At 42.2% G+C, this 20,348-nt stretch overlaps 1 protein-coding gene across 5 annotated transcripts in view; it reads left to right on the forward strand.

Annotated features, from left to right (window-relative positions):
- The window catches only part of ZNF608 (zinc finger protein 608), a 104,310-nt gene extending 84,405 nt beyond the window's left edge, over positions 1–19,905 (forward strand). For 3 of the 5 annotated variants that reach the window (XM_019728034.2, XM_074328551.1, XM_019728032.2), the window contains 7 exons: positions 8,698–8,785; positions 9,274–11,728; positions 13,398–13,815; positions 14,421–14,593; positions 15,970–16,123; positions 18,015–18,096; positions 18,923–19,905. In XM_019728034.2, coding sequence (XP_019583593.1) covers positions 8,698–8,785; positions 9,274–11,728; positions 13,398–13,815; positions 14,421–14,593; positions 15,970–16,123; positions 18,015–18,096; positions 18,923–18,929 — 3,377 coding nt within the window. In that variant the 3' untranslated portion in view covers positions 18,930–19,905. Of the gene's footprint in view, positions 1–8,697; positions 8,786–9,273; positions 11,729–13,397; positions 13,816–14,420; positions 14,594–15,969; positions 16,124–18,014; positions 18,101–18,922 lie in introns of those variants that run through there. The other 2 variants (XM_074328550.1, XM_074328549.1) reach the window with 2 other exon arrangements.
- The last annotated feature ends 443 nt before the right edge of the window (positions 19,906–20,348 follow it).

Consider the following 20,348-nt stretch of genomic DNA (forward strand, 5'->3'; position numbering starts at 1 on the left):
TTCCACTACTCTCATGAGGAAATTGTGCCTAAAAAAAAGGAGAGGGTTTGAGCAACCTGTGGGCACTAGAAATCAGTCATCTAAACTCATTAGATTTCATATAAACGAATGTGTGCCTGCAAAGGAGCAGGGGAAAATGCAGGTTTAGAACTCTGTACCGGAAATCAGAGTGGTGCTGTCGCTTGTCTCTGTGCTTCCAAGCCTCAAGGAAAGTTGGATCGAAAAAATGAAGCCTCTTTATAAAAATGTATCCATATCTACATATACTCCATACATATACATGTTCAATTCATGCATTTAAATTGCTCCAAATGTCTGTCTCAGAAGACTGACTGTATTTCTTGCTGTTCCATCTCCCTTGTCTCTTTCTCCTTTCTGCCTCTTCCCCACTTTTATTTTGTGTCATTTGCTTGAGTGTAATCACCTGGTCCTGCTGTCCGTTTCCTGAGCCTGGATGGACCACAGCTTGAAAAGCATCCCCTTGGAAGGGCTGGGGGTGGCTTTGATGCAGCTGGCTAAGTCTCTATGACTTGCTGCCCTTGTTGACTCAAGCTCAGGGGCTGGTCTTCTTCCCCCCACCTCCCTCCCAACACTAACACCTTAAACTTGTCTTCCTGCCTATCTCCAAGTGGGGGACCCTGGGGGCCTTAGCAGGAACTTATTAAAGAAACTGCCTGAGCAATAAGGGCTACAGATTGTGGTGTGAATGGTTGCAACAAGCAATTTTTTTTTTTTTAAACTAGCCTCAAGCCATCAAGAACAATGTTGCTTTAGGATATAAATATCGGCCTAACTTAAAAGCACATGTTTTTTGTTACTGATCATTTTAAAAATTACTTCCTAAAGATCTCTATGTGATTTTTTTCCCAATATGCTCTTTGTTCTCCAAAATGTCTACACTGACATCTGTGACATCTTATAACTATGAAACTTGCTGAAAACACATGTACTGATTATTTAAAAGATGTAAAGCATCTCTTTCTGCAGTAAACATTAATTGAGCTCTAATGATCTGATCTGATTTTTTTAAAGTTGTATGTTACGCTATCAAAGTTTTTATTAATGCTTAAACTTGTATAACGCTTGGTCAGTGAAAATATTGTCACCATCCACATGTGCAGTGCAGGCCCCCATGCAAATGTATGGGACAGCCTTGCAAAAGCCTTCTTTCTGCTCTCTTTTCTTACCCGCAAGACTTCTTAACAGGCCATTGTATTTTCTGGAAGTGGGAAAGGATAATGTTACTGGGGAAGCAAGAAAAGAAAAGCAGCAAGAGCTTCTTTTAGCTGACCAGTCAACTGGATATTGACCACCTGTCTTCATGGGAAAGAAATAGATGGCAGTGAATAAGCGAGAGTCTAGTTTTCCAAGAAGCTCAATGATTTTCCCAAATCAATACAGCTCATCAGGCCTCAGAACAAAGGCTGCAGGGGAGGTGACAGTGATGGAAGTGGCTCTGTGTTCTTTTGTGTATTAAACCGTAAGGCCCATGGGGAAACAAGATTTCTTTAGCCATGTTTTTTTTTTTTTTCCCCCTTTTCTTTTTTCTTTTCTTTTTTTTCCCCCGTTTAGGGCTTATTCAATGTATTGGGGGAGGGAGGGTAAATCCTTTCAGATTTAAAAAAAAAAATTCCATAGACTGTATCCGATGATCAAATGTACTTAAAACACAGTCAAGTAAAAAAGAATACCGTCTTTTAAAATACGTTTTGGAGTAGCATTTTACCATTGTTTTTTGGTGTTGGTTTAGTGTGTTTCTTTGGATTAAGGTCTTATATTTGTTTTCTTGTTATTTATGGAAAGGGTTTTGATGAATCAAAAAGAAATGTCTCAGTGTTCAGATTAACCCCTGGCAAAGAAAGAATCATAACTATCCTCCCATAAATGAACCTTGTCCCAATGTCCTGATAAAATAACACCAAACGCTACTAGGAATGCTGAACTGTCATCTGAGATGTTATAGTTAATGTAGATAGTGTGGTGCCAATGTATTCCCGCCACCGACAGAGAACATCTACCCAAACCAGCAATTTTTAGCCCTTCAGTCCTTTAATCTTGAAGCTCACTGTGCTTTCATAAAGTAGTACATTAACACCAGAGCAGCGTGTCTCTGGGGTTTATGGCAGGGGTGGCGGCACACTAGGGCCTAAAGTGTTTCATTACACTTCCCTTTGTTAGTACTGCCCTATCTCCCAAGCTCCATTGCCATACACTGTTTGTTCAGATAAAGCCCAATGTTCAGGGTGACTAATCGCAGCGCTGTGTTCCAGATGGTTTGATTACAGGATGTGGTTAAAGTGACTCTTCAAACATTCAGCCCAGCAGTAGGGCTCTTTAAAAAAAAAAAAAATACTGCATTTTCTGGTCACGTGACAGCACTTTTCTTGTCCTGGTGCTCCATATCTACTTGGCAGAGGTCCTAGGAAAGTCCCTCTGCTTTTTGGGTGCCAGGTATTTCATTGGCAACCTTAGTCGTAAATTTAAAATTTCCCCAAATAATTATAAACTGAGCTTTGTCCTTTGAAGAAAGACTTATCTGAAGCCAGAAAAATGAACAACGACAGTACACAAAACACAGCTTTTTAAAAAGTACCAGTATCGGATACACCAAAACCACAACAACGAAATATTAGAGAGACGGAGTTCAGCACAAAGGAATGATGATAAATCATTCCTTATACAATAGTCACATTGTGTAAAAATATAGGGTAATATGATATCCAAAATATATGAACTTTATGATGAACTCATGAAACCAGCATATTGTGGCACTTTTATTGTCACTAGTGTTTCTACTAGAAAAAAATATGTAAAAGGAAAGAAATGTGTAAACTTAAACAAAAAAGGATTGTGGCATAAATGGGTTACATTTTGTTGTTATTAGTGTGAGATTTCTGTTTTCTGCATGAGTGAACACCAAGCCCATCCAGATGTGGTGGTCTGAATAAGAGTTCAAAAAAGAAAACGAGAAACAAAACTGTGTCTGATTCCAAATTCAGCATTTGTGATGTCTGTCCCTGGGATGAGGCACTGAAACAGTCCTTAAACTGTAATATAAACAGAGTTATGCTGATCCACTGGGAAATCAGACATTTGCCCTGTTCTTGAAGAAACATCTTCACAAATACCATAAACAGTAATTCATAAACCATATTTATAACATCTTGGGAGCAAAATCTCTCTGCAGAGAATTTCTATCATCTATAAACTAGTGGAAGATTATGCTTATTGAAAAAGTATGGGAATAGTGAAAAGAAGTCACTGGGTAGCATTCAAATCTAGATTCTCTTCTGTCCCCATCCAGTAGTTCCTAAGTGTTGGATGTCCTCTCTGGGTGCTGCACACTGCTCCCAGGTGCGGTAGGCGCAGACATCGCTCCTGATTTCCAGGAGTGTAGTCCAGTTGGCAGAGATAGGCATACTGCGTATCTAAGTGGTGTCAAATGTTAACAGGACTGTGTACCAGGGTAAGATGGATAGTCTCCATACTGTTTAAACATAGAGTTTATTTGCTGCTCACCTAATAGACGAAGTCGGTGTACTTGTTGGGTGAGGGTTTTCCTTGTCATTCAGGGTCCTAAATGAAGGAGACTCTGCCATCTTCTTGTGGCCTTCAAGGTTGCTGGAGTCCCCACCCCAGCCAGCCAGAAAGGGAAGAGATTAGAAGAACATGCACGGGAGATTATTGTGGGCCAGGTCTGAAAGTGGCACTATCAGTTGACTCACTTTGTTTGCTCTCTTAGCACCGAGTCCCAGGACCACATCTTTCTAGTAGCAAGGCTGAGAAGTGGTTAGCCGAGGGAAAACATGGATTCTGGTGAGAGGGCTATACCTGGAGTGCACTGGGGACCTAAGAGGGAGGGGCCAGCTTTCGGTGGTGTACATGGTCTGCGTGTGACTGGAGAGGATTCAGAGAAGAGATGACATTGGACTTTGTCTTCATTTTGTCCTGATTCATTAGGAACCTTAACTTTCCTTGGGGATGTGGACTAGGACAGCTTCAAGACATGTTTTTTTTTTTTTTTTTTTTCAGGGGAATTGAAAGTGTGACATGAAGAATGGTTAAAGAGACTTGTTTAGGCTGGAGGGTGAAAAAGAGTATGAACTGGGGGTGAAGAGAATGTTGACATTGGCCACTGCCTTTGCCTGGTGAAAGGCTGTCAAGTGGATGATGGGTGGACTGTCTCCCCAGGGTTTCAGAAGGCACAGAGGGCCACAGTATTCAAAGCCCGGTTTCAGTTCAGAACCAGGAGCAACTTTTTAACAAGATGACTGGAAAATAACAGGGCCATCCTGGGTGCTGGTGAGAGACCCTGTCAGGGATGAGGTCAACGGGACATACACACACCAAGTATTGAGGGCCTCGCATTATTTTCCTCATCTCGTAGCCATTGCATCCTTGGGGCTTTGGCCTACCATACGTCTCAGCTTTTAGTACCCTGTGACCTTCAGGTTTCTACTCTTAGTATTAACTTTCCTTCCATGTGACTAATTCTGATCCCCAAAGCAAGTCCCTCTTTGGTTGCCTCTCACGTGCCCAGCATGAGTCCTGTCAGATGAGGCCACAATTAGGATTATTGGTCTAGCGGCCTAGTCCCTTAAGCTTACCCTCTGAGCAGCGACTGTGGACAGGGCAGGCACTGTGAAAGTCTCATCCAGGGTCTAGTTTAATGTGATGGATTAAGGGGCCTACTCGGTAAGTATGGGTAAGTATGCAAACTATACTTACACTTCTGGATTATGGGGTATGCCTGTGTTGGCTCTGTTCGAAGTTTGCAGACTCTTGAAGTATAAAGATTGGCTGGAGTTCCAGCCAAAAGGATTGATTCCACAGCACCAAATAGGTACCTAGTGTATACCCTATAGATGCACAATAAATACTTAATGGGCCTGCCCATCTATGTCTCTGGGAACACTTCCCCACTAAGTATTGACAAGAGGAAATAATAGAACACTGTGATGGTGGAATCCTTATGAGACCTCAGGGCTCTTTTAGCTTGTAGATACCAGGCTCAGGTTATAAAACACAGACCATGTTCTTTCTTATTAAGTGTCCTGTAGGCAATACGCTTTATGGGAGATGCTTAGCTTCTGTATCAGTTTAGCTTCAGAGTTTAGCTTCTGTATCAGTTATTGAAGACAAAGCCTTAATACCAAGAGGAAAACCCTGTGTGGTGAGTGCACTCAAAACACCCCGTGCTCTCTTCAGCGGTGTCCTTACTTTATTGGTAACAATCTTCAGATATTTTTTTCAAATATAAAATGTTACAGGGCAGACATTATTAACGTTTTGGGAAAGGGAGGATAATAAACCTGGTCAGATGCTTGAGAATATAAAGACGAAAAGGACTTTTGTTAAGTGTCCCCAGCACCTAGCTTATAGACTAGACGTTTGAAAGCATAAATGTGCATTAAAAGAAATATTAAATCTTTTTGGAACAAATGTACATACATTTATTTCCAATGTATGTGAAAAATCAAGTTAAGAAACATAACTATGCTCAGATTTATAGAATTCAAAATTGGTACTTTTAAAGGCCTAATTTTCATTTTGGGCATTTATTCCTGTAAAAAGTAGAGTCTGCGTTATATGACCATGGCTTACAAAGTGTTGAGGATCTTGAGGCTTCAGCAAAATGATAAACCATGTACATTTTTTTAGAGCAAAAACACCTTTATGCTTGGCCCCTCACAATAGGATGTTGTCTAAACACAGACTTCCTTTACAAAGAAACAAGACACTTTGTCGTTTATGAGAAGCATTCCTTTAAGCCTTCATTCCAACACAGAAAGGCAGATTTGGCTGTGTAAACATGTGCGTGTGTATAGTCGCATGCAAATTCTAGGCAGATATAAATACTCTGTGGCATTGTGAAGCGTCTTGTACATATAAAGAAAAATAGACACAGGCACACGTATTTAATTAGCACCGCGTGATGGAGACTGTTCAAAATCTCCCCGGGAATAGAGCATTTATCTTGAGCATTTTAAATGCAGAGGGCTTCTAGAAAAATAAAGCTGACATATTGACGCCCTTTGAAGTTGAAGAAGGACTTTAAGGATTTTTTTCCCCCCATGAGTGCTAATAATAACAATATCACTTGTACTTAGATAAGAGATCTGCTTGTGTGGCTTCTAGAAATAGTATCAGGCGATGTGAATAGTTTTACAGTGTGGAAGTTGCAACTGGACTTTAGCCTTTGTGGCAGCTTCAAACGGTATCTCCACATAACCGGGGATTTGCTTGTTTGGGGTCTCTTCCTTCTCGCCGGCTCCCAGATTTCTTTTGTCCTGTTTGGAGACAACGAATTCGGTTCGGAGCGGGTTGGAGTGCTACGGTGAGCTGCGCAGCGTGGGTCGTGGTGGTAAACTAGCACTGTCACGCAGATGTGGCTTTCATCGCACGGACAGGCCCTCGGTGATTTACCGAGCCGGGCAGCCCGTGCAGCCCACTCTGGCTGCGGGAACCCTGGCTTGGTGCGCACGACCCCGCCTCGCCCGCGGCCGCCGAAGCGCGGCTTCCTTCCTCCGCCAACCTCCTTTATCCGCAACCTCTACCTCGCTGCTCCAGGCCGCCGCCACCGGCCCAGCCAATCAGATGCGAGCATTCCCAGCAGGCGCCGACCAATCCGCAGCCAGCGTTTGCTGGAAATGCGAAACCCTTAGGGGAAAAGCAATAACAAAAGCCTTTCACTGCAGACAAATGTTAAGTGTCTGTGCAGACTTTTCCTGTTTTTAATTTTATTACTGCAAGAATGGAGGGTTTGTTGTTTCTTTCATGTTTCCTTTCAAGCAATTTTAATTATACATTTGTGCTACATCAGGGACTCTGGAACGCAGTGATTTAGCCTATTGCATCTAAAGCTAAAATGCAGTAACCTTCTGGCAGTACAGATATATTCCTGCACTGTAAATATAGCTGACATGCTAAAGAATTTTAAGCAGCTGCAAAGGTCTTTGACACCACACACAGTGCCCCAGAGAGCAGATGATGAGAAAACCAGCTCTGTTTTCCCCTTCCCCTCCTCTCCCACCCCCTCCCTTTTCCTGACGGGATGTGCTCATAAAGAATCCTTTCCTCCAATTGTTCTGTCTTGTGCAAATTTTGACCAAATACCTAATTACCATTGATTCTCATTCCAATATGAATTTTCATACTCAATGGTTTTAAAAAAAAAAAATTCCTGAGGGAATCAGAATGGAACCAGTCGTGACCTGAGGAGATGCTTGCTTCGTGCTCTGCTACTTGCTTTTCCCTCCCCTGCTTGAGGATTGCTACAGTGAGTAAATTCAGCTGTCACTTAAGTAATTGCAACATAGACCATATGGGAAACAATTTTTAAATCTCTTTTTGAGACTTCTGAAAGAAATCCTTCCTTCCCTACTACTTGAGTCCCAACCATTCTAATATTTTACCTGCTGTTAAAACGTTCCCAAGGAAATGAGTCTTACCTTGTGAGGTGCCCGTTATTATAAAGGAGTTCAATATAGGTTTTCTGTAAAATTCAAAATGGCAGTGAGCATGTAAGCAAACCAGCTAGAAATAGACTTTGAGTAATGTCCCTTGGTGTTCCCAAGAAAGAGTGCGGGCGTAGGTACAGAAGAGAAAACAAAGGCTCACTTAAATATTTCATTTCTTTACCCTAATATTTTATGTATGTCTCAAAATCTATTATAGGTCTGTGTATATATGTTTTAAAGAGTGATTTTTTTTTAAAAGGGCACTTGTCCTCTAGTGAAATAAAGAGGATGTTATATTTTGTTTCCCTGTGACATTTGGTATACTAAGTGCACTCAAGTTTAGTAATTCACAGATGCAGTGCTAAATTAAATTGTCTGTCTGCAAAGCAGTTGGGAAAAGCAGAATGGCTTGCAGGAAACAAGTGTGCTGGTTTGAGGTTTTTTTTTTCTAATCCTCTGTGGCAAATGCTTACTAAAGTTGATTCTAAAGATAACCCCAAGAGCAAACCTATTGTGCACATTTATTTTCTTAAGAGGGCTATTTTAGGAGTCCTTAATATGAAACAAGACCAAACAGTGAAACAGATACTGTACAAGGCTGATTCTTGTCTCACAAAGCCAATGAGGGGAGGATTAGGAAAAAGAGAAATTATAGCCGATTGTCTGCTACGTGGATTCCAGGCTCCTACTTCCCTAGCTCTATATCTGTTTTTGGACACCTACATAATTTTTTTCTAAATAAAAAACAAAACAAAAAACCCACCATTGTTTTATATTGTTGAATTGGAAACAAAACCGATTGCTTTCAGTCACCTTCTGGTTTAAGCACTGGTAACTGGCGCTTAGTTTTTGTTGGCTGCTTGCCAAACGAAAGCAATTATGTGTAATAATAGAAAAATTAAGAGGTGAGTGTTGCTATTTTACAGCAGGACATGGCAAAAACCATTTCCTTCTGTCAGCAGTATCTTGATTACACTCTCACACAAAGCCTTACCCTTTTGTACCTCATGCGCCTGAGTACACACACACACACACACACACACACACACACACAATTTCCTGTGGGTTTTCATTTGAGGTCACTGAAACCAGAAAGAGGAAGAATGCAAACCACAGTTTTTGAAAGCAAATGAGAATAGAACTTTGCTGGTAAAAATAATAATAATAATAATAAATGAACTGGAAATAAGAGTAATCGGTGCTAATCGTGGTCTTCTTTCATTCCCTGCTCCTGCAGGTGTCCTAGTGGTCAATGTCACGTGGAGGAACAAAACTTACGTAGGGACCCTATTGGACTGCACCAAGCACGACTGGGCCCCTCCCAGGTATGCACAGAGCCTTTTATTTCAGGCTCTCTTCTCTCCTCCTTCCTCTCCTTCCCCCATCCTTTCTTTGCAAGGAAACTATATAGAGAAATGAATAATACATAAAATCTGCCTGTAATTGAAACCAAGCATAAGGGAAATGAGCAATTCAGGATCTAACGCAGTAAAATGCAGATGCTGGATTTCTTTCCTGCCAGGAGATCTCTACTCTCTGCCCCTTTTCTCTCTTCTTTGTTTTCTTCTTTTCTCAAAATGGGAATTTGAACTGGATTTGAAGCTGGCTACCTGAGCTGTTTTTCTTTGGCTTTCTGAGAAAGAATGTAAGCCGTTGGTAGCCTGTTCTTTTGCAGGCGTGAAAATTGTCCCTGGAAGAATAGGGTGTCTTTTCTTTATATGGGCCCAGCCCTCAAGCTGCTATTGTGTGCCTTGTGATTTTACCTAGCCCTTTTGGGGCTGCTCATTTTGATGTCTGTTACTTGCTTCCCTAGGTTCTGTGAGTCACCGACAAGTGACCTGGAGATGAGAGGGGGCCGGGGCCGAGGAAAGAGAGCAAGGTCTGCTGCAGCTGCCCCAGGCTCAGAGGCCAGCTTCACAGAGTCCAGAGGGCTGCAGAACAAGAACAGAGGGGGGGCCAATGGGAAAGGGAGGCGGGGAAGCCTCAATGCCAGTGGGCGAAGGACACCCCCAAATTGTGCTGCTGAGGACATCAAAGCCAGCCCCTCCTCCACCAACAAAAGGAAAAACAGGCCTCCTATGGAGCTAGACCTGAACTCCAGCTCTGAGGATAATAAGCCTGGGAAGCGTGTCCGCACAAATTCTAGAAGCACTCCCACCACCCCTCAAGGGAAACCAGAGACTACTTTTTTGGACCAAGGCTGCTCCTCTCCAGTGTTAATCGATTGTCCCCACCCAAACTGCAACAAAAAGTACAAGCACATTAACGGCCTGCGGTACCACCAGGCTCACGCACACTTAGACCCAGAAAACAAGCTGGAGTTTGAACCTGACAGCGAGGACAAGATCTCGGACTGCGAGGAGGCACTGAGTAACGTGGCGCTCGAATGCAGTGAGCCAAGCACAAGTGTGTCGGCTTACGACCAGGTGAAGGGGCCAGCATCCCCTGGCTCCGGGAACCCCCCTGGGACCCCCAAGGGAAAGAGGGAGCTGATGAGCAATGGCCCAGGTTCCGTTATCGGATCTAAAGCTGGGAAGAATTCTGGAAAAAAGAAAGGCCTTAACAATGAACTGAACAACCTCCCGGTCATCTCCAACATGACGGCCACCTTAGACAGTTGCTCAGCAGCAGATGGCAGTTTGGCTGCGGAAATGCCCAAACTGGAAGCAGAAGGATTAATTGACAAGAAAAATTTGGGAGAGAAGGAAAAGGGCAAAAAAGCCAACAATTGCAAAATGGACAAAAACCTCTCCAAACTGAAAACTGCGCGGCCCATCGCCCCTGCCCCAGCCCCGACCCCGCCACAACTGATCGCCATCCCCACTGCAGCCTTTACAAGCACCACAACGGGGACAATACCCGGACTGCCCTCCCTCACGACCACTGTTGTTCAGGCCACACCAAAGAGTCCTCCGTTAAAACCCATTCAACCAAAGCCCACAATTATGGGGGAGCCCATCACCGTGAACCCAGCTCTTGTGTCGCTCAAAGACAAGAAGAAAAAGGAGAAGCGAAAGCTAAAGGACAAAGAAGGGAAAGAGACGGGAAGCCCGAAAATGGATGCAAAGCTGAGCAAACTAGAGGACGCCAAGGGGGCTGGGAAAGATTTATCCGGGCATTTTTTAAAGGACCATCTCAGCAAGAATGAAGGGCTGGCTAATGGGCTGTCGGAGTCTCAGGAGAGCCGAATGGCCAGTATCAAAGCCGAGGCTGATAAGGTTTACACGTTCACAGACAATGCTCCCAGTCCTTCCATCGGGAGTGCCTCGAGAATGGAGTGCAACACGTTGGTGAACGGGCAGGCGCCCATGGCCCCACTGCATGTGTTGACGCAAAACGGGGCAGAGAGTTCTGCGGCCAAGACAAGCAGCCCCGCCTATTCGGACATATCTGATGCTGCTGATGATGGTGGTTCTGACAGTAGGTCAGAGGGCATGAGGTCAAAGGCCAGTTCCCCATCAGATATCCTTTCTAGTAAGGACGGTGTTGTAAAAGGGCATTCTTCAACTACAGCTCCATCATCTCAAATGAAAGAGTCCCACTCTCCCTATTACCATGGCTACGATCCTTATTATTCTCCAAGTTACATGCACCCTGGCCAGGTCGGCGCCCCTGCAGCTGGGAACGGTGGGAGCACGCAGGGAATGAAGATCAAGAAGGAGTCTGAGGAAGACGCAGAGAAGAAAGACAAGGCAGAGCAGCTAGATGCCAAGAGAGTGGACCATACTTCCACATCCTTGCAGCCTCAGCACCAGTCGGTGATCACACAGAGACACCCTGCCCTGGCTCAGTCACTTTATTATGGCCAGTATGCCTACGGGCTCTACATGGACCAGAAGTCTCTGATGGCCACCAGCCCTGCCTACAGACAGCAGTACGAGAAGTACTATGAGGACCAGAGGCTGGCAGAGCAGAAAATGGCCCAAACTGGGAGAGGAGACTGTGAAAGGAAAAATGAGCTCCCCTTGAAAGAGCTGGGCAAGGAGGACAGTAAACAGAAAAACATGCCGTCGGCCACAATCTCAAAAGCTCCCTCTACCCCGGAGCCTAACAAAAACCATTCTAAACTAGGGCCGTCAGTGCCTAATAAAACTGAGGAGACAGGTAAATCGCAGCTTCTCTCCAATCACCAGCAGCAGCTTCAGGCCGACAGCTTCAAAGCTAAGCAGATGGAAAACCACCAGCTTATTAAGGAGGCTGTAGAAATGAAATCTGTCATGGACTCTATGAAGCAGACAGGTGTAGACCCAACCTCGAGATTTAAACAAGTAAGATTGTGGAGCGTGGCCCCCACAGGGAGAGAGCAGTCTGAGACTTGTACATGTCTGGGCTTGATCTGGTTAGGCTTCACAGGAAATACACCGGGGGTTCACTAGGGTGGACTCCTCTTCTCTTAAAAAATATTTTAAAAGATTCTCTCAGGAGCTATTGTGTGCCTCTAACATGCACATTACTCACTATTTCCTTGTCATGTTGTGTAGTAAAAAGAACTGTGGACGTGTGCTTTTCGTGTTCCATGATGCCATTAACTAACCAAGAATCTGACCTGGACCCTGAACTTCTTACTGAGGCCAAAGTGAGGGAATTCTGCCCCAAGGCCACTCAGTTCCCTCCTGACTTAACTCTGAGATTCTGAGTCTGATCTCTAAAACAGTGGTGGTTCTACATTTCCAAATTTCTGTTGGCATCTTTTAGGAATATTAAGGCTGGGTCCCTAAATTCACATTTCCCACTCATTTTTGAAATAAAACTTTAGTCCCAGATGTCTTTCACATGGTATCTGAGATGCCTGGGTCTCTGTTTTACACTCTGTGTTAAGTGCCCCAAAGCAGAGCTCAGTGCTGATCCCTTGTGAGGCGAGAGGAGATCTGGGTGGATGTGCCTCAAGCAACCATCCCAGAGCCTGAGGTTACTTAGATGTGCAAACACCTGTAAATCGGTCCCCATGAAGGCACACATGTGCTACCACTTTCTGTCACGGCTCAGATATCCTGACTCCCTGCCGTCCCATGAGTATTAATTCTGGTATTTCCCAGCACCCCTGCCCCCCACCCCACTCCCATGCTTAGGTGCCCCCTGTGAGTCAGAGCAACAGAATCCTTTCTTAATGTTCATTTCTGCCCAAAAGTTGGACCTTAGGCCCAACTTTGAATGTTCACTTAGGACCTAGGTACCCAGTGGGTTTATATCATGAATGGGATGGGGGGCACAGAGGCCATTTAGGGTCCCAATCCCCCTGCTCTGGAGGCTGCCCCCTGAATCAGGCTGTGGCTTCACAGGGCTCTGTTAGAACTTGGAGGAGCGGGGCTATGGATGGCTTTGTTTCCTGATAGAAGAGTCATAATGTGTGTTATTAATTTGAAATTTTATTCTGATTGAGGTGTGAACACATAATGAGGCGTAAGCCGACCTATTCAGCTTCAGCTGCAGATGAAGAACGTGTATTAGGAAACCAAAAGTCCCTCCCCCCACCCTGTGACATTAATTGCTATGATAATTACTTAAATTTACTATTATTAGCTTGAGTTGGATTTTTAAAAAATTCTTTTTACCTATGTGAGATATCAAAAGGAAAATGAGAGTTAGATTAAATATATCTGAGGATGTTATTTAATGTTGAGAAGTGACGTTAAGGCCCCAGCTCTGAATTGCAGCAGCCCTGTGTTCGAAGCCCAGCACCACACTTGGGCAGCAGTGTGACCCTGGTGTTACTTGGAACTTTCACAGCTTTGGTTTTTGTCTTCAGTAAAGTGATCAATAATAATGCCTACCTCAGATATTACTGTTCTGTGAGAGGAGGTAAAGCTCTTCGCATAGCGTTAACACATGACTAAATGTTAACTTAGAAGTAATAGTAATGTGCCATCATGATGATTAATGGGTTTTTTGTTAAAATTGAAATTTTAAAGCAAATCTCTTTTTTTAAAAAAAAATCAGGACCCAGATTCAAGGACATGGCATCATTACGTATACCAGCCCAAATACCTGGATCAGCAAAAGTCAGAAGACCTTGACAGAGAAAAGAAATTAAAGGAGGACAGTCCCAGGAAAACGCCCAATAAAGACAGTGGCGTGCCCAGCCTTCCTGTGTCATTAACCAGCATTAAAGAGGAGCCCAAAGAGGCCAAGCGTCCTGATTCTCAATCCATGGAGGAGAACAAGCTGAAAAATGATGATCGAAAGACTCCTGTGAACTGGAAGGACTCTCGGGGAACAAGAGTGGCTGTCTCCTCACCCATGAGTCAGCATCAGTCCTACATACAGTACTTGCATGCTTATCCTTACCCACAGATGTATGACCCCAGCCACCCTGCATACCGGGCTGTTTCTCCCGTCCTAATGCACAGTTACCCTGGTACGTGTTGTGGGTTCTGACTATATTGGAGGGAAGAGGCTGTGTTCATATCTTAGTTATTCAAAACTCAGGATCAATTAGACCCTTCAAGAGTGACATTTGTTTTGCTTGTTTTTATGCTGATTAAAGTCCCAAAGATGAAACTAATTTAAGTTTTTTTTTTGTTTTTTTTGTTTTGTTTTGTTTTGTTTTTAAGGATGAAATGTTACGAGCCCTCAGCTATTATTTCCGTGGGCTCTGATGGGCTGCTATAACTGTTAGACTGATAGATACTTTATTGCCTATGAAAATATTCTAAGCACTTTCTGTCATAGTCATTATAGTTACCATTCCTTTCACTTAAGCGGACACATAAATGTATGAAATGGCTGTAAGCTCAATTCTGTTTATAACCTCCGTTGATCAGGATGAATTAACCGGGAGAAGAAAATTGGAGAACCTAGGGACAGTTTAATGATGATGTAGCCCATTCTTAATGTGATCCCCTATTTTAAGATCTGTGACTCTTGTCCCAAATTCATGTAATCCAAATGTTTTTTTTTTTTTTTTTTTTTTTTTAAGATGAAACCCCGTAACTTGATGTGGCATTTGTTGTTTATCTGCAGGGGCCTATCTCTCTCCAGGATTTCATTATCCTGTTTATGGGAAGATGTCAGGGAGAGAAGAGGCAGAGAAAGTCAATACGAGCCCCAGCATCAACCCGAAAACGACCACTGAATCGAAAGCACTGGATTTGCTCCAGCAGCATGCCAACCAATACCGCAGCAAGTCTCCTGCCGTAAGTCTCCTTTTGTTACTATTGAAAAAGACTGCGTTTTGAGGGGAGAAAAAGGGACATGCTGGAGAACAGTCTTGAAATATCAATGGTTTTGGAACCCAGCTGTGATTTCTGGATGCCGTTTTATCCTAATACATAAAGAATGGAATGTTCAAAAGTAAGATGGTTTCATACATGAGGGGGGGAAATTGTTAAAGTGTGGATGGTGGTCCTAAGCTTTCCTGTTACAAAATCGACTACACCTTGCCTACCCAGGAGAATGCTTCTTAGGTGGACATTTAAATTCATCGGAACCGACTTTCCGTGTGAAATATTTCTGATGTAAGATATTTTGATGCAGTCGTGTGCCAGAGTGAGTCATTTGGCTAAGGAGTGGTGGCTGCATCTGCTGTGTTTTTGTCTTTGACTCACTGTCATGTCCTTAAAACTCCACTGAAGTAATACCAACGTGTGTCTTTGTGAAAGATGGCTCTACCACCACCCAGCAACCACCCGCATCCCGCCCCACCCAAGGACAACTGCTAGTCCTAGAGAGTGTTGTGAAGAGAGACCAAAGAAAGGATGTGGTTCTTGGCAAGAAAAAGAAGTTTGGAATAAATTAAAATATAGAGTCTGTGATTTGAATGAGTCCACCGGGACTCTGTAAAGAAACTAGAAAAGATGATTTATGAATCTTTTTCTGTGAGCACTCCTAGTGCAATTTTTTTCAAGGGAGAAAATGAACTTTGGTGAAAGGGTGGTGAAGTTCTAGTGGGTAGAAATGTATCAAAAACGCACGATCCTTAACCAAATTATGATTTGGGAGAACTAGCGCTCCTCTGAGTGTTCAAAAATGGAGAGATTCTGGAATGCTTTTGGAGGCAGACGGCAGCGATTTTTCTCTACGTGATACTGGCATAAATATTAGGATATGTGTTTTCAGTGGAACAAAATAGATAAAAGTGTTTAAAATTATGAGATAGGTTCTCTCCGCAATGTAAGTAAAACAGAGGGGTAATCAGAAAACTTGACCTTAAATCTCAACAACGACTTCTTTTCCTTGATCCCTATGTTAAAATTGTTTTGGGGAAGAAACTGGGTAGATTCTAAACCTGCAGTTAAGACTGAATAGAGAGAGAGAAGTCTTCTTATTTCAGTCGTTTGAGGAAAACATTAATACTCCATTTGGGTGAACCACGTCTTTAGTGTTGACTTAATTCCAACTGAAACAGAAACAGAAGCATTTTTTTTTAAATGATGTTCCACTAATAAGGAATTTTACGTATCTATGCATTTACTTTTTAATAAACCCTTTGCTGAAGGGACAGAGGTGGTTTAGTACTCCTATTAGTAGTTGTCGGAGGACTAAGGGGGGAAATCTCTCTTTTCTGTTGCAGCCAGTGGAGAAGGCTACAGCTGAGCGGGAACGGGAAGCAGAGAGGGAGAGAGACCGGCACTCCCCCTTTGGCCAGCGGCACCTGCATACACATCACCACACCCATGTTGGCATGGGTTACCCACTAATCCCTGGTCAATATGACCCTTTTCAAGGTCAGCAGCTCTATGGTTATTGTGCCTTTGTTCATTCTGCTTTGGAAAACAATTGCCCAAACTACCTTTCATGTCTTAAAATAAAAATACTGAGCTTTGAGTTAACAGTAGCTCTGGGGAGGGTTTTGAACACTGGCTTCCTAGTATTTCCTAGTGGCACAAGTAAGGCTGTTCCCACAGCTTTGTATGCTACTGAGACAGAGACATGAAATGGCTACCACTTAATAACTGTCACTTGTTGATGTTATCGGCGGCTTACTGTTATCTCACAGACGGAGGGTGGCGGCCAGTGTCTGGGGCACCGAGTTTAACAATCAGAAGATCAGATAGCTACTTCAGGGAAATTGTGGAGAAAAGGGAGGCATGGTGGGAGGCTTTGGTGAAATTACTTGTCCTGGTTTGTGCAGGCCTTTTAAGCTGCTCTTTTCCCGTGGAGGTAATGGGAGTAACATGGTAAGGCTTAACACTTTTTATAACCTAATCCAGGGCCTCGGAAGCCCTTCACTGCTGTGACTCTTTCACTAATGATGGAGGGACATCTGTTAAAAACCCATAGAATTAACATGAGGGAGGCTTCAGTTCGTGGTGTTTTAGTTGAGCACGTGCCATTTTTCCTGCCTCTGTCACCTTCCCGCGGGTAGGCACTGGCACCGTCTCTACCAACAGGTCACTTGCTAGGATCTTGCTGTCTTAGTTCAGGTTGCCCTAACAAAATTCCACAGTCTCTATGGCTTTAAACAATAGAAATTGATTTTCTCATAGTTCTGGAGGCTGGGAGCCTGAGATTAAGATGCCAACATCGTTGGTTTCTGGTGAAAGCTCTCTTTCTGGCTTACGGGCAGCTGCCATCTCGCTGAGTGTTCATTTGACCTCTTCTCTGTGCTCATCAGGGAGGGAAGGAGGGAGTGAGGGAAGGAGAGAGTTACTCTTTGATGTTTCTCCTTATAGAGACACAAATCCTGTTGGATCAGGGCCCCACCCATATGACCGCATTTAATCTTAATTATTTCCTTATAGGTCCTGTCTCCAAATAAAGTCACATTGGGGGGTTATTGCTTCTACAGGGATTTGGGAAGGACACAATTCCATCCATAGCACTTGCTAAGTTGCTTTTTACTGTGCTGTGTGAATACAAGATAATATATTTGAAGGTACTTCCAAAAGTGAAAAGTGCTACAGATGTGAAATGGTCATTTTATTTATTCAACTCATGTTACTCGGTGTCAACTAGTGATGTTAAAAGAGAACACAAAGGACACAGATGGAGAGAGTAATCTTCCCTAGGTTTGCGTTTGTTTCCTGTATTTTTTCCCAGGGTTGTTTTCTGTAGAATTAAAAAGAATTTTTTGTTTGTTTGTTTTTGTTTTTTGCAACTTCATGCCATTTGGAGCCATTACATTCTCTGTTCCCTTTCTCTTGGTAAAAGTTAAGACAGTTTCTAAGTTTGGTTCACTGGTTCCATGTACCTTATGGGAGCATTGTGTTTGATCACGGGAATATGTTAAAGTGATAACAATTATTATGAAAGTATTGTATTCTAAGTAAATAGCATGTCGCTTCTATAATTTGCAGTGACTTTCGATTCCTGTTGTTACCTGGTACTTATTATTTCTCCTGGGCTTTCTATTCAGGAATACATGCAAACCATTTAGCACCACGCAGAGCCAGAGAGATGGAATGCTGTATTCTCTTTGAATAGCTATTCAGAAAACCACATAAAGGAATAGATACTGCTTAGACCAAGTGGTTTGTACTCTGTCCTTGCTGCATTAAACATTTCATGTGTGTGTTTAGGAAATGACTTATTGCATCTGCAGCCCTTCACCACTGAGCTTGGATCTACTCTAATGTTTCTGAATGTCACAGAAACCCTGCATTTTTTCCCCATTAGGCTTGACCTCTGCTGCCCTCGTTGCCTCTCAGCAGGTGGCTGCCCAAGCATCTGCATCAGGAATGTTTCCTGCACAAAGAAGGTAAATATCCTCCACCTTTGGAATCGGGTTTTTAGATAGAGTTATCTTAATGGGTTGGGGAAAGCAAATATAGGTGTTTTAGACCAAAAACTGAAGTCCTAGGGTTTTATATTATTGTAATGAATGTGCTTTTATGCCACTACGTTTCACATGCAACTTCTATACCATGAACCTCGTTTCTGTAGCTGTAATGTATATTAGTAATTAACTTACCAGTTTGTTAAACAGTTGGAAAATTTCTTAGATTATCCTCCTAGCTGTGTTCAAGTATTCATTGTGACTCCCTTTGTGTTATTATGTTTAAAAATAGTCACAAATGGAGAAATTTATTTATTTTTTTAAAATTTTATTGGGGAATATTGGGGAACCGTGTGTTTCTCCAGGGCCCATCAGCTCCAAGTCATTGTCTTTCAATCTAGTTGTGGAGGGCGCAGCTCAGTTCCAAGTCCAGTCGCCCTTTGCAATCTTTAGTTGCGGGGGAGGGGCGCAGCCCACCATCCCATGCAGGAATTGAACCGGCAACCTTGTTGTTGAGAGCTTGCGCTCTTAACCAACGGAGCCATCCAGCTGCACCCGAAATTTATTTTCTTAATGCTAAAGATAATGTTTGTTCTTTGTTATTTTTAATTATCCCTCAAGTTGTTTTAAAAAGGAAAATTATTTTTTTCGCAATGTATACCATTATCCTTGTGTTCATTCACTTTCTGTGGAATTGGATTCCATGAATTGAATAGAACTAAAATAAGCCTATCAATCTTATGGTTTTCATATTTTAAGTGTCAAATGTGGATAGAACTCAATGCTAAGGTTTTCTTTTCTTTTGCAGAGAATAACAAGATTGGAAATGTATGTTGTCATGTGACTGGATCACATGGGGAAGCGCTTTATACAGACATCAGTTCCATGGTGTTAATTTGAAATGCCTTAATGGCAGGCAAAAACCAGTCATTTCATTTTTGTAAATTACAGATTTTATCACAGAGTAACAAATGTTGCTGTAATTAAACTTCTGTTTTATATATATATACGTATACATATATGTATATATACATATATATATATATATATATTCTTTACTTTTTGTATCAGTAACCAGGCTCGCCACACACAGGGTCTGCTGCCAAGTTGCAAACCACTCAGTAAAGGAAATAAAAGTGTATCTGTCATGTTAAAAAGTGTTAGCCACAAAAGGCTGCTTACTTTCTTTTTTTTTTCCTTTTAAATTGTAAATAAATAATGTTATGTATCAGTGTGCCTGAACTTTGCATATCCTTCATATATTTCCCATAAGCCCCTCAGAAAGGCTAACTGTGATGATGACACTTGGTACAATTTAGATGTCTATTTGGTGGCTCCTGTTAAAGACGCATCAGTGTAAAATGTTCCTGTAGTCACTGTTTGTACTTGTGTATTGTGGAAAAAAATGCTTTTGGAAGGCATGGGGTTGCCAGTACCACAAAAACTGTGTTGTACATAATGTAAAGATTAAAATGGGGAAATAATGAGCATCTGTGAATAATGAGGTGTCATTTTTTGATAATCTTGAATGGCAAATAACCCAATAGCCTGCATACCAGAGACATCTGTGATTGTTCTATTACTTGAATAGTCCTGCAGTCCTTTTTTTTTTTTTTTTCATGTTTACAATTATCCAGTTTTAGAAGAGAGAGACTTTAACGCCATTGCCTGGTTACTTGTTTTATGCTGTAATCTAGTTTATTTTATGTAAAATGTATATTGAATGCTTTCCTTTTTTATACCTGCCTTAAATAATTTGGCAATCAGAATTAAAAAAGTTTTTTTTTTTTTATAATGGCTTCTTGTCTGTCTCATATTATTTCCAGCTGACTGGTAGTGATTCTAATTTTCAAAGAAAAGTTTCCTAATACTATGAATGTCCAATACATAAGATACAGCATACAGATAATAACTTTCCTTATATGATATGCAGGTATAACTACTAAATAGTGTATTTAATTCGGTGGGTATATGCATATTTGCAGGGTATTTACTCCAAATATGGAGCATGATATTACTGCAAATAGGTAGATACAGGTTTCTTTGATATGGATTGATATTCCAAAGGTATAAATTTTGTAACGTGGGTGGACAATAGATAAAGTGTATAAAAAGTCAGTCAGTTAGCCATTTATTTGACTTGTCATTAAATTGTTTCACTTAGAATATTTTGTCAGATGTACAGAACTGACTGTTTCCTCATGTTCTCCCTCCCCTCCTTCCTTCCAACAAAT

The sequence above is a fragment of the Rhinolophus sinicus genome, linkage group LG03 (assembly GCF_036562045.2).
Source record: "Rhinolophus sinicus isolate RSC01 linkage group LG03, ASM3656204v1, whole genome shotgun sequence".
Lineage (NCBI taxonomy): Eukaryota > Metazoa > Chordata > Mammalia > Chiroptera > Rhinolophidae > Rhinolophus > Rhinolophus sinicus.